The sequence below is a fragment of the Chenopodium album genome, chromosome 21 (assembly GCF_948465745.1).
Source record: "Chenopodium album chromosome 21, dcCheAlbu1.1, whole genome shotgun sequence".
In the NCBI taxonomy this organism is placed as follows: domain Eukaryota; kingdom Viridiplantae; phylum Streptophyta; class Magnoliopsida; order Caryophyllales; family Amaranthaceae; genus Chenopodium; species Chenopodium album.
The window spans coordinates 40,995,310-41,008,025 of NC_137854.1; the positions used below are offsets into that span (position 1 = coordinate 40,995,310).

Below are 12,716 nucleotides of genomic sequence, written 5' to 3' on the forward strand. Positions count from 1 at the left end.
AAGAAACAACCGTCTATAAGAGAATTTTCAGTTTTTTTTTTTTTTTTTTTTTTTTTTTTTTTTTTTTTTTTTTAAAAGAAAAGTTTTTGGATTAATTTTCAGATTAAATAAAACGGGTCAAAATGTTGAATATTTCGTACCTAATCCATTTTTTGGATGGGTTGCAAGTCAAGCAACATTACATGTAATGAAAAGATTTATTTTTTTAAATATCTAGATAATTATTTTTTTAAAAAAAGGGATGTATTTTAACTTTATTTATAGCCAAATTAAGTCGGGAATACACATGATGTGTAATTTGAATTTCAAAAGCATATACGATATTTATCTTATATTAAGATGGAAAATAAATACAAAAAAAAATCCGGACTAATACTGGTATTCATAACGTACAAGAGATTCATTTCATAAGGTATTCAAAACGATTAAAAAGGTAACACTTAAGATTACACTCTCCTCTTCTTATTTATTTCAATTCTATATTCTATCCTTGAAATAATAGAAATCAATAATATGGGGGGACTCTAGCCTGATAGTCAATTGAGCAGCACCGATAAGGTCATTATTCAAAAGGAGTCTTGCATGAGTGATGAGTCGTCTCACAACAGGTATCAATTCTTAGGAGCGGGTAGTTGTATGGGATAACTCCCACTAAGTTATCTCCCGCTCTCGGTCTTGCTTGGAAATGGCACACCTCAAACATCTATATGACGTCGCTGAGCCCGGAAGCCACCTAAGTTAATTCACAGGTGACCAAATTGGCTCCGCTCAGGCCCAATTCGTATAACTATAAATAGTATCCAAAGCACAACAGATCGAAAAGGGATTAGATAATTTGTACATTTAACTACACCTTACGTCCTTACTTTCTCAATCTAAGACAAATTCTTTCACTTAAACACATACTTACTTAAGCATCAAAGGGGAGTTCCTTAAGCCACCCTCGAGGGCAACCACATGCACTAGTGTGCAAGTATCCCAAAGTCCCAAACCGGAGCCCTACCACCTTGACCGATACTAGACATGAAACATCAATCATGCACTAAATCTTTTAGGATCTGAGTGTGTAGTTTAACCGTAGTTGTTAGCTACTCCCTTGTCGAGGGCCATGTCTTGGGATCAAATCCCACTAACAACAATGAGAAAGGGTGTTTACTATTAAGTGATGAAGTTGAGCAAGTACTTAAGCATATAATCCTTTACAATATGCATGCAATTATCTAATTATCAAAATACCTAAGGTTTATTTATTTATTTATTTATTTTTTATTTTGTTTATAACTACACATCTATGTAATAATTAAAATGTTGTTTTTTCTACTTTTAACCACAACATTTGAAACTCTTAGTCCACAATTCTACAAACCTCTCCACAACTTTTTTTACTCCAACATATATTAATTTTTTCATGAAGTATACATGCCTCATTCCCATGCATGCCAATAATAATCGCTTTTATATCTACATGAATATGGGGCTAGGCTTTCTCTATCCGAGAGTTTTGTCTTATTAGAAATCTATATGTCAAATATGTGTGCCAAATAGGTTTGTAGTTTTGTTTTTACAATCAACATTAATTCTCCCACTACTTTCTAACAAAACAAGGAAATCACCATCAATATATGATTGTGGGAGATTACTTAACCCCAATTCATCAATAATACATGAAGAAACGAGTAAACAATTAGGGCATGCTTGGATTGGGGGTAAAACATTAAGGGGGTAATAAAAGTCAAACTTGAAAAAACAAAAGTAATTAGAGGTGGTGTTGTAGGAGACATGGTGCTTACAAATGAAATAAACTAGTTGTGCCATGAGGAAAAGAGAGAGATGGAGGAATTATTACTCTCATAATGAGGGTAATAGTTACCCACCCTCCCCCTAGTGTAACTATTACCCCCAAAATGAGGGTATTGATTCCTCTTTCTTCACCTCAAACCATACCATCACTACATAATCTTCTTACACTCACACCATCACTATCTCCTTCTTCCCTATTTTCACATTCATTTTGCTTAGTTTGACTTTTATTACCCCCTTAATGTATTACACCCAATCCAAGCATGCCCTTAAGGGTAGCGAGTTGTCACTATTTTGAAAATATGTTGCAACCATACACCCCATAGGCCATACATAGCATTCTTCCGTCATCACCATCACCACCAATCACCTTCGTTTTCAAGTGGGTGAATGAGTGAAAGCTCAAGGCAAGACAACAACATCTATCAAATTCACTAAGCGACAGAAAGTAAGTTTGGATATAAATTCTAAACTTACAGAACAACTTAAAAATCTAAATACAAGTATTGAAAATTGACAATGATACCAAACCCTAGGTTCTAGCACTACATATTATAGGAAGTAGTACTTCTACTTTGTATAGAAAATTTGGAGTACAAAATAAGTGAACAACAATAAAATACTTCGTAAGAAAGTTTAACCTCACTCTGTTTCAAAATAAATGTTTCACTTTGTCTTTTGCAATATTCACATATATCAGTTTGATCAATATTTGTATATTGTATATATAGATAAACTTAATCATGTGAGTAATTGTTAAAATTGTATCGAAGTTTATTTTACTGACAATCAGACAAAATAGGACATTAATTTTCACATTTCAGCAGAGCAGAGCAGAAAAATACAGCTCAAAAGAACAGGGTCTTACTAGCTAATACACGCAGACTAAGGTCTTGGTCTAGAAAGAGTTCTTTTCCTTGCCAAAAATACCTACAAACCATTTCCTACAAGGGTACAACATTTATGCTTAGGCAAACGACCACCCAAAGAGTTGAAAAATGATGAAGATTGAGTTGAAGACGTAAGTATGAAGTGATGAGTAATTGAGTGTGTTGTCCCCAAAGCACTCCACTCACTCACTAACTCAACTGACTATAATAATTGGATTTTCCAACGTTACAAATCTTAGAATTATCAATGCCGGGATCAGTGCATGTAACTAGATCTATGGACCACCTACCAGGTTACCCTTTAGCTAATTAATTATGAAGTTTAAGAGTAATTACTATTTAATTAATGTTTATTTGCCCAACTAAAGGAGACTATAAAGTCGGAATAGTGCGACACTACATGATGAGTACATTAATGCGCAATTAACTTCTGCTGTTTCACTAACTTCTACGTCTCTTTTTTTTAAATATTCTTATGTGTACAATTGTCAATTGTCGTATTACCTTTGCTTTTATATAGCTTTGAGATACATAGCCTAATGCTTGTACATCTTAAACTAATTCTTGTGTATATTAACTACTCCTATTAAGGACTGAAAATTTATTCAGACAAATTTCAAAATAGAAAAATGAAATTTGTATTATTTGACAAAAGTTTCCACTTAGAACTAGTGGTTTAGGCTATACATAGTTTTTGATGTAATTTTTCTTTTGTTTCAATCTATTGATGTACAAAGGGTAATTGGGAATTTTGTTTTTTTAAATAAAAAAAACCGCAAAGATATTTGGTGAATATCTGAAATAGGAGTAGTTCTTTCAAACTTTAGGAATAAACACCATGAAAAAATCTTGTATACCTTTTCTTTTGAGCTTAAAGTAAAATTATTTTTTTAGAGGCCAATTCGACCAACATTTAAATTATGCTCCTATAGTAATTGTTACGTAGGATGAGAATATTATATGGATATTCTCTATCAGTAATACGTAGCTAATAAGGCATGGTAACATGAATCTACATGTTTTGAGGGGAAGGAGAACGTGGCTGGGTGGGCTAGAACAAATATTTATGGGATAGAGGAGGTTAAGGATGGGCAAGGCCGGCGCTGGTTGAATCGAGGGGTAACCACTCGAGGCCATTGATGGTAGGAGCCTAGGAGGGTCCATAATCTGAACCCATAATTAGTAATATTATATTCGTAAACATACTCGGCTTGGCACATGAAAATGTAAATGGCATAATTTTATAGTTGGTTGAGGCACATATGTTACTCGGCGTGGAGAGCATCTAACATAGACTGGGGGCACCTGTGCTCGCCTGCCCGGGTGCTCCTTCCCTTTAAGGACACCCTCTTAGCAGCTTCCTTTATGTTGTCAAGGTGATCTGAACACTTAGTTGAACAACGGGTTGGAATAGCATTGATATAAGAGATGGTATTCGACTGATGGTGAAGCAGATGGTTGGTGAATGTAGTTGGCAATGGATTAATGGAAAGGCTAGAGGTGGTGGTGGGTCACTATGGTGGTTTCAGTTGGGGTGATGAAACCCCAAAGTGATAATTCAATTTGTGAACAAGAGAGAGATTCTTGGAGCAGAACTATTAAAAGGGATGAAATATGGTTAAACCAAATACCAAGAAACTCAAATGTGAGTTGAGAGAGACTTTCCTTTCCACTTACCACGATCGCCAATCAAATGGCCATTGCCTAGTACAAAAGAGTCAATGATATCAATTGGTGTCCTAGAGGAAGCTGACTCTACACTATTGCAGGTTAAAATGTCACAAGGTGGTCAAATATACTCCATACGATTGATTTAAATTTGACAGTAGAGCTCACTCAACAAGGTTTCAAACTACAATGTAAGATGGTTAACATTCAAATAATGTATTATACAGTTGGTGGTTGATGGGAATCATGGGAAACTGTCGGACTAGCATGACTTTGCTGACTCTCTTCACACACAGGCACCTCAAGGTCTGGTCTAGTGTCAACCACTTCCAAGGATTCATTAGGAAACGCATCAGGATAAGTAGCAAATATCCTGGACTTCATGCTTCTCAGCTTCAGAAATATGTAGTCAAGGTCAGTCTTCATTGATTTCAAAAGACGAGTGTTTTTTGAAAAGTCAGCCATGACATCTGCATAGCAATTCTCTGAGTATTCATTAAAATGTGAAAGCACCGCATTGCTGTCTTGCAATCTTCCTGATATGAGGTGTTGCATTTGCTTGAGTGAATCAATAGCCTCCGCATTCATCAGAGTATTGACTTCATGAGAAACCTCTTTAGATGCAGCCCTTTTTGCTGCCGTCTCTGATTCTTCCATTTCTAAAAGAGACATAAGATAGAAAGAGCATATGTCAATTCAAAAGAGAAAACAGCAAGCTTCAAAAATTCTTACCGAATAGCAGCCCTAATCTGTGATAAAGTCAAAGGCAAAAGCTAAATTCAAAAGTCAATTGTGTTAAGTGTTGCTGCCCTCCTAGTAGCATTATTTTTGTTCAGAGTATGGAGTTTCTACCTTAATAATTACAGCTTCCAAAACTGGGATGCCAGCCTGCCACTCTGCCAGGCCGCTTTGTAATTTTCAGTACTAACTAAATTATGTGATCATTGAATACATTGCAACCCCTTGGAGAACTTTGAATGATGCAATGTTAACCAACTGATAAAGCAAAGGATTATGTCAGCACTCGGTCAACCTTCTCTATCAACATACTCAACTTAAGTTGTGATCTTTAATCATCAATAAGAATTAACCAAAAAAAGAACACCATCGTCAAATGACAACAAAATGATCTTTTATTTACAGACATTATGCCCAGTGAGCAATTCACTATCTCCTGGTGAAAAAGGTTGAAGTCTAAACTACTTGCTAAATTACTTCAATCCTGCCAATATCGGGAAGGGGTTAATTGCACACAAAACTTACCCTTCCAGTCAGCGAGCATCCAGAAACCATAGAGGGTCAGTTTGTTTGCAATAAGAAAGAAAAAGGAAAAAAAAAAAAAAAAAAAAAAGCTTGCAAAGCCATATTCATAAAATCCATAATACTTTAAGAATAATGAGTCTTTTGGGTCATTGGATATATAGTTGCTAAATCAGCTCGCAATCATCAAAAATTCCAATTTAAAAACCTACACTTTCTTTGCAGCAATCTAATCATTCCCAAAACTTATTTTGCTATATGCAAGTAGAAATCTATTCATCTTAACTACACCATAAATGGCTACTTCTGTAGTAATATTGAGCATCTTTCACATCACTAGGTTCAGTTCCTTGAGTTTAAGCTTCCTTATTACTTAACATTTGCATTTGAATTCTCTTCGGCTTTCAAACGACAGTGAGAGGAACCCCACAAAAGCTGTGAAATAAGGGGGAAGACGTGATGGTTTTAGCAGCCAATGGAGAAGTATTAAGGGAAGCTAAACTCCTATATTGAGGGTAGACAATAAGAGCCTAACAAAAAGAATTGGACTGGTTTAATACAAGTGTTTAAGATAGGATTTTCTCATAAAAAAAACCCTCACACATTTCTCCCTATCAGAAGAAAAAAAGGACCGCCTTTTACGAAATTAGTAATGAAGCTAATTCATATGCTAAGCAAGGCTACATTCCTACATGTATAAGTTTCAATTTCACCTCATAAATGTATACAATGAATTGAAAATCGTTCAGCAACACAAATACTCAGACATAGCCTAAACATAATCCTCTCATCCATCTACCCCGGAGGGAGAATAAGAGCGCAATGAAGATGAACCTATATAAGCTAGTTGATGCTACAAATGGTGATCAAAACAGCGGATACAGCGTAACTAGTGTGCTACAAACACAACTAAAACGATTGGCATACATCATAGATGGGAGTCAATCTTTTCTATATATAATTTAGGAAGTTGAGAAAAAGCTTGAAAAAATTCAAAATGGACTTTCATAAGTGGTAATCAGTCATTCTTTGATGAACAATTGAACACAGATTTCTCGAATTACTATTCTATAACAATTACTAGTTAGATTCAATCAATCGTACCACATATCAGTTTAATTGATTCTTGAACGAAAATTGTACAAGTATTGGTTTATCTTCAAATGTAATTGGAACTTAAATTAACAGAAACACATGAGCAGTAAATTATTAATCGGAAACAAATAGAAAATTAAAACCGAATATTGCAAAAAAAAAATTTAAATTAATAAAAAAAATAACTTTGAATTCTTACCTGAATGAATACTGAAGGTCTGCCTGAATTTTGAGTATAGTCTGTCTTCTCCAAATCTTGATTTTGGAATTTCTTCTGTTGAGACTTCAGAGAGAGGAGAGAGAAAAAGGGAAGGAAAAAAGACGGGGTTACGGAGCACATACTTTTTTTTTTTATATTAAAAAACAGCTAATTAAAGAGTCCAGTTGTCTTTGAGAACTGGTCTCTTAGGCCCAAAATAGGCCAAAAAACAATTAATTTTAGAGACCAGTTGTGTTTGAGAACCGGTCTCTTAGGCCCGTAAAAATAAAAATAAAAATAAAAATGAATATAAAGCCATCACTTTATAGATTTCACACACATGACTCTCTCTCATAAACCCTCAAAACCGGCGGCTACCATTTATCCGGCGCCGACTGCAAATCACGGTAAGTTTGTATTCAAGTTTCACTTTTTAATTTATATTGTTAGATTATTAAACTACTTTAATTTATATTATAACAGAAATAAAGATTATATTTTTAGTTACTTGAACTAAAAATTGGAAGGCATGCCAATTTTTAGTCATTGCAATTCATTGTAAGTAAATTCATTCTATTTTAACTCTTCATTATTTCATTTGAATTTAGTCATTTGATTTTCAAGTGCGGGTAGTTTTACTTTATTCATTTCAATCATCAAGCATTTCTTTTAATTTCATTCATTTCATTACAGTAGTCCTGAATCACGAGATTAGGCTGATTTATTTTTAACCCTCAAAGATTATAATTTGATTATTTCAGATACAGTTGATATGCAAGTAATTTAATTTAGTTTTTTCTAATTTAACTGCAATCTTGCTTAACAAGATCCACCCCCTACCTAAAAGTGAGAATGAAGTACAATATAGATGAAATCACGAGCGGTTTAAAGAAATTGCAGTGGGAAATGATAAGCTTAGGATGCTTTCTACACATCAATCTTAGGACTAGTACGAGTACAACTTCACCCAGAAGCTGAAAGTATAACACATTATTCTTATCAGATACAAATGGTCTGTTCTCGTACGTTTATTTTCAGTTCAGTTCAGTTTAGCTCCTAATTTCTTTCTCTTATAAAATATTCATTTCATTGCAGTTCAGTTCAGCTCTAATAAGTTCAGTTCAGTTCAGCTGAGTTCAGTCAATGAGAACAGGCCCGAAGTCTGGAACAGGAAATCGCTCTACCTTTTCACGTAGTGCAGCCGCAGATTCTAGCATAAGCTGAGCCTGTTAAGAACCATAGTATCAAAGTCAGTCCAAAACATTTGATGAATATTGAATGGCAATCAAGAATCTACCCAATTGTTAAGCAATGAATTGTGTGGTGTCTAGTTTAACATTGCTAGAGAAAAGATTTTAATGACCCTCCTTGGTTCCTCCTCATTATTTCCCCTCTTTGGCTTCTTCCAACCTCACCATCTTCTTGTGATTTTTCAAAAAACATTCGAGGTGGAGATGTGTGATGTGTACAGTCTTGATTATGGGATTACGCATTGCTGTAATTTTTTTTTTCTTTGATGGGAAGAAAATATTATCATTCATGAATAGCCATACGGCGTCTAAAATAATAGCGTTGATATGTAAACCGCCAATTTAGAGAAAAAAAAATAACTTTTACAATTAAAATCATACTCCCTTTGTATTTTACAATTGCTATGTAAGTTCTTTTGTCTGTATGTTGTCTCGTGGATCCAATTTATGTTATACGTTGATCCATCATAAGATAATCTAGGTCTGCTACAATTAAAGTTGAATGCTCATTACTTCAGATGTGAGTATATTCTCATATTGCTTTGCTTATTTCTATCTTAATATGCAGGAGGTAAAAAAAACTATGTTCTGATTTGGAGACCCTTAGCCTGAACTAGGTTACTTTTTTTGCAACATCGGTGATAAATACAGCTATGGATGGTAGATTGGAGGCAGAGGAGTTGTTAACTTCTGTACAGGGATTGAGTGATTCTGAATTCTCTTCACAAGATTCTGCAGATGAAGAATTGTACAGTGAAGCAGGCTCCCAAACCAGATTGCAATTCAGGTTATGTATTCCAGTACGCGAAGGTTGGGAAATTTTGAATATACTGAAATACTGAATTACTTAACAGCGTGTGATCTTTCTATTATAGGAGTGTTGTCTTTAAGGCTTGTTGGAAAGATGAAATAGGTATGGCTGAGATCATGAAACACAAGGGCAATTTGTTGAAATCGATGGGGATCAATCGTAATGGCAAGATATATCTATCAATTGAAGAGACATTGTAAGTTATCTGGTGACCTTTTTTGGCCCAAGTTTATTTTTTACCATTGTATATCCCTTACCTTAACAAAGATGCAATTTTTCATTCCCTTTCACTGCTTTGGCAAATCTCAATTGGATTTTTGTGCATGCCTTTTGATTTATTGCCTTTTATTCTATGAGATTGTTTTGCTAAATTATCTTGGCCCCATTGACAGCTGAAGTTTCTTAATGATTTAAGGTAGATTATTTTTGGTGTGAGACTGAGTACCATGTGTATTATGCTAACTTTAATATTCTCTCAAGGCATGTTGCTTTTGTTGATTATCTGTTCCTGGCGTGCTATTGACAGGAAAACTCTTAATTTATATACTCATATCTTTAAATCCACAATCTGTTTAAATCAAAGCTGACAAGCTTCTTTTATTAAATGTAATAAAAGTGCCTCTTGCATAGTCACTGATATTTATCGAAATTGCTTCTCAGACAATGATATGATCATCCTTCATATAGGCAAGCAATGCTCAATAAGCTTTGATTTTTATAATAAATTTTATCCAGCTGACGTTTAGGAAAAGCTATTGAGTATTGACACATCAGATGTATGGAGTTGTCCACATTAAAGATGTTTACCTATATCTCTTTGTGTCTCTGATAAGTGTTCGATATGATAGGTTTTTAGTACAATTAGGGGCATTGCTTCTTGTTGATGATAAAAATACTGCACTTTCTTTAAGAGAGATCTATCCAAAAGTTGCAGAAGATAAGAGTGGTTGCAGTTGGGAAGGTTTCAAAATATATCAGCATCTTAAGTCTCTTGGCTACATTGTAGGGAGGCTTGGCACCCCATGGAGCCTGAAGAGCATAAAGAATTGCACACTGGTTCCTGATAATACATCTGAAAACAACAATGCGACACAAATTATAGTTTCTGGGACTTCCATTGTTCAGTCATTGAAAAATTTACAACTCGAAGAAGCAAGTCCTATTTCTGAAGATGCTCTTCCAAACTACTTTGAAAAGACATTTCCTGAAGAATCAAAATTTATTGCCCGTTTACCTGTTTATGAAGTTTATCTTCCAAACAGCCAGTTCAAGAAGACATGCCCTGGAGATCCAAATTTTGTTGTCTATTCTACCAGGTAATTGCTTCTGGAGAATTCTGTTTTCTTTTCATAGCTGGAATTTTCGCAATTTTTCTTATCGAGTCCAATGAAATTTCAAAAAGTGTCAAGCTTTGCAAGGTTCTAGCTCATACTTGTCAGTTGTCATATAATAGATGAGACCTGTATCCTGAATATTATATTACATAGAAATCATGCACTTCTATCTCAAATACGTGAGGTTCGTTAGGAATATTACATATTTACATGTGGTCAAATTACGGTCAGAGAGTTTGGGATTCAGAGGGTTATGAATTATTTGTTACTGCCTTATGGGCTTATGTTTCCTTATAATTATGTTGACATATGCTATTATGCTGTCATACCATGTATGATGTAAGTTTTATAATGTTTTTGTAGATTATGTTAGCTTAATTGACCCCAAAATACAAATCTTTTCTTTGTGACTGCTGAAAATAACAATTTTGTCTTCTTTATTATGAGTTAAATAACACACTCTGTAGAAGATAGGAAATCATAGTTGATAATATTACATGATTGCATAAGACATTAAGTGATCGAACTGTGGTATTATAGTGTTTTTGATGCACGACAAGCCCAAAAGTAGTTTAATAAATGATAAATATGTTACTCTCAATTCTCAAGTCTCCAAGTCAATTGCAAATAGAGTGATGTTCTCGACTTTCTGCATTAAAACTTTTGGAAGTGTTGTGCTCATTTTGGTCAATATCCAACTTAAAGTACTGCTGATACATTTTGGAAGTGTTTTTCAGATACATATATTAGGTTATTTTCCAAATTTGTGCATTTGGTAATTCAATTTGATATTGTGATATTCAGTGGCCATCCACCTTCACTATCTGATATCAAAGTACTGGAGATACAAAGCAATGGACTTCCCATAAAAGTTGGTCATGTAGATGATGGACGAGTTAGTTTGTTCTCCTGTGACAAAATGGAGCTTCCTGTCCTACTGTGATGGCATGAATTGTAGTTTCTAAGCACAAGGTAGAGGAAATGTTAATAGAATTTTTGCTTTGATTTTGTGATCTCAGAACATTTCCTCCTTTTTTCTTTGTTAAATCGCAGAAGCCTTGGTGGAATACACAAACCCCTCTGCCATTCAGTGGTTAGTTGTAGGTTTTGGTGGAGCTGTGTTGGTGATTTGGTTTAGGTGCTGTAGTGGCGGCCGTGGAGAGAAGAGGAAAGTGCAGGAAAGGTCTAGTGGGGGTGGCGAGGTAGCATGGTTATGGCGGGCTGAAGGCAGTGATTCATGGAGTGTTGGTGGTGGCTGGCAGTTGTGCTCAGATGCATGGGATGATGGTGACAAGATAGCAATTCACCTGTCCTTGAAAGCCTAACAATAACAATTTAGTATAGGCAAAGCTAAAGTTAGGCTAGGTTAATACGTAGTTCAATTGCAAATTAAATTTGTACTAGAGCTGTCATTATGATGAATATAATGTGTTTGCCGCGTTTTAGTCTGGATAAATTATTAAGCTTTTCCCAGTTTATGTACTTGGTAATTTTTGTAGGGAACTAGGGATAGTTTTAGAAAGTGGAGTATAATACGACATCATGATGAATAAAACAAAAAATACTCCGTACTAGGAAATTATTAGATTATTGACATTTTATTACTCGTATATAATAATGTCAATTAGTTTATGAAAGTGTAATACTTAAAAGAAACAAACAGAATACGAAGTATTAGATAACTACTGAATTATTTGATATAATTTTTTAATATATGTTTTTTTAATAATAAACCTTATAATAAATTAGTACTCCCTCTGTATTCTTATGTTCTTTACGTTTGAAATTACGCGCGGTTATTAAGATATTGTGTAAAGGGTATATTGGAATATTTCAATGATTAAAAGTACAATTTTATTGAGATAAACAATGTTGTGCATGTGGGGTGAAAAAAGTAGAGGAAAGAGGAAAAAGAAACTAATACGGAGTAATAAGTATTGAAAAATCATTAAAATAGTGCATAAAATACAATAGCATATGGAAAGTAAGAACCTTTGAGTGTTAAAATTGTAAAATAAGGGTAACTTTATCCAAAATTAATGACTAAAAAGGAAAAGATACTAAGGGCCTATTCTCATTGACCGAACTCAGCCGAACGAATTGAGCTGAATTGAACTGAACTGAACTGAATTGAAATGAATATTTTATAAGAGAAGGAAATTATGAGCTGAAATGAACTGAATTTCAACCTAAGATAACAGGCCCTAAATATAAAGAATAAAGAGGAACCTCTTAAATGAAAACCTAAAAAATAAATAGGAACTACTAAATTATAATTATAATTAGTTTATTGCTCCGTACAATTTAAAATTTATTCCATCAAAAACGCAAAATAAGGTCAAAGCTTTTCATGGCTTTTAACTCAAAAAAAAGTCCTCCAAATAACGTATACTTCCCAATAAGAAAACA

The 12,716-nt window shown here is 34.2% G+C and overlaps 1 protein-coding gene and 1 pseudogene across 5 annotated transcripts; one reads left to right on the forward strand and one right to left on the reverse strand.

The window, feature by feature from the left end:
* Window positions 1-4,403: 4,403 nt before the first annotated feature.
* Window positions 4,404-7,030, reverse strand: LOC145602783 (kxDL motif-containing protein LO9-177 pseudogene; annotated as a pseudogene). Of its 2 annotated transcripts, XR_014104615.1 has the most exons (3): window positions 6,913-7,013; window positions 5,211-5,354; window positions 4,404-5,017 (listed from the first exon to the last, which is right to left on the reverse strand). The product of XR_014104615.1 is annotated as a kxDL motif-containing protein LO9-177 pseudogene, transcript variant X2 (transcript). The 2 variants fall into 2 exon arrangements; XR_014104614.1 differs by lacking the exon at window positions 5,211-5,354 and having other exon boundaries at window positions 4,407-5,017; window positions 6,913-7,030.
* Window positions 7,031-7,246: 216 nt separating this feature from the next.
* On the forward strand, window positions 7,247-11,980 carry LOC145602117 (uncharacterized). Of its 3 annotated transcripts, none has more exons than XM_081658276.1 (7): window positions 7,252-7,319; window positions 8,008-8,161; window positions 8,731-8,949; window positions 9,038-9,169; window positions 9,822-10,289; window positions 11,112-11,279; window positions 11,361-11,980. In XM_081658276.1, exons 3-6 carry the CDS (start codon window positions 8,816-8,818, stop codon window positions 11,248-11,250), a joined length of 873 nt encoding a protein of 290 aa, XP_081514402.1. In that variant the 5' UTR covers window positions 7,252-7,319; window positions 8,008-8,161; window positions 8,731-8,815; the 3' UTR covers window positions 11,251-11,279; window positions 11,361-11,980. The 3 variants fall into 3 exon arrangements, with proteins under 3 accessions (XP_081514400.1, XP_081514402.1, XP_081514401.1); XM_081658275.1 differs by lacking the exon at window positions 8,008-8,161 and adding an exon at window positions 7,396-7,470 and having other exon boundaries at window positions 7,265-7,319; XM_081658274.1 differs by lacking the exon at window positions 8,008-8,161 and having other exon boundaries at window positions 7,247-7,319.
* Window positions 11,981-12,716: the final 736 nt, after the last annotated feature.

Excerpts from the sequence above, each read along its gene's own strand:
- LOC145602117 (XM_081658274.1), top strand. The coding sequence starts at position 8,816 with ATGGATGGTAGATTGGAGGCAGAGGAGTTGTTAACTTCTGTACAGGGA. Across the intron at positions 9,170-9,821 it reads CTATCAATTGAAGAGACATT|GTTTTTAGTACAATTAGGGG; the intron begins GTAAGTTATCTG and ends TCGATATGATAG. Across the intron at positions 10,290-11,111 it reads TTTGTTGTCTATTCTACCAG|TGGCCATCCACCTTCACTAT; the intron begins GTAATTGCTTCT and ends TGTGATATTCAG.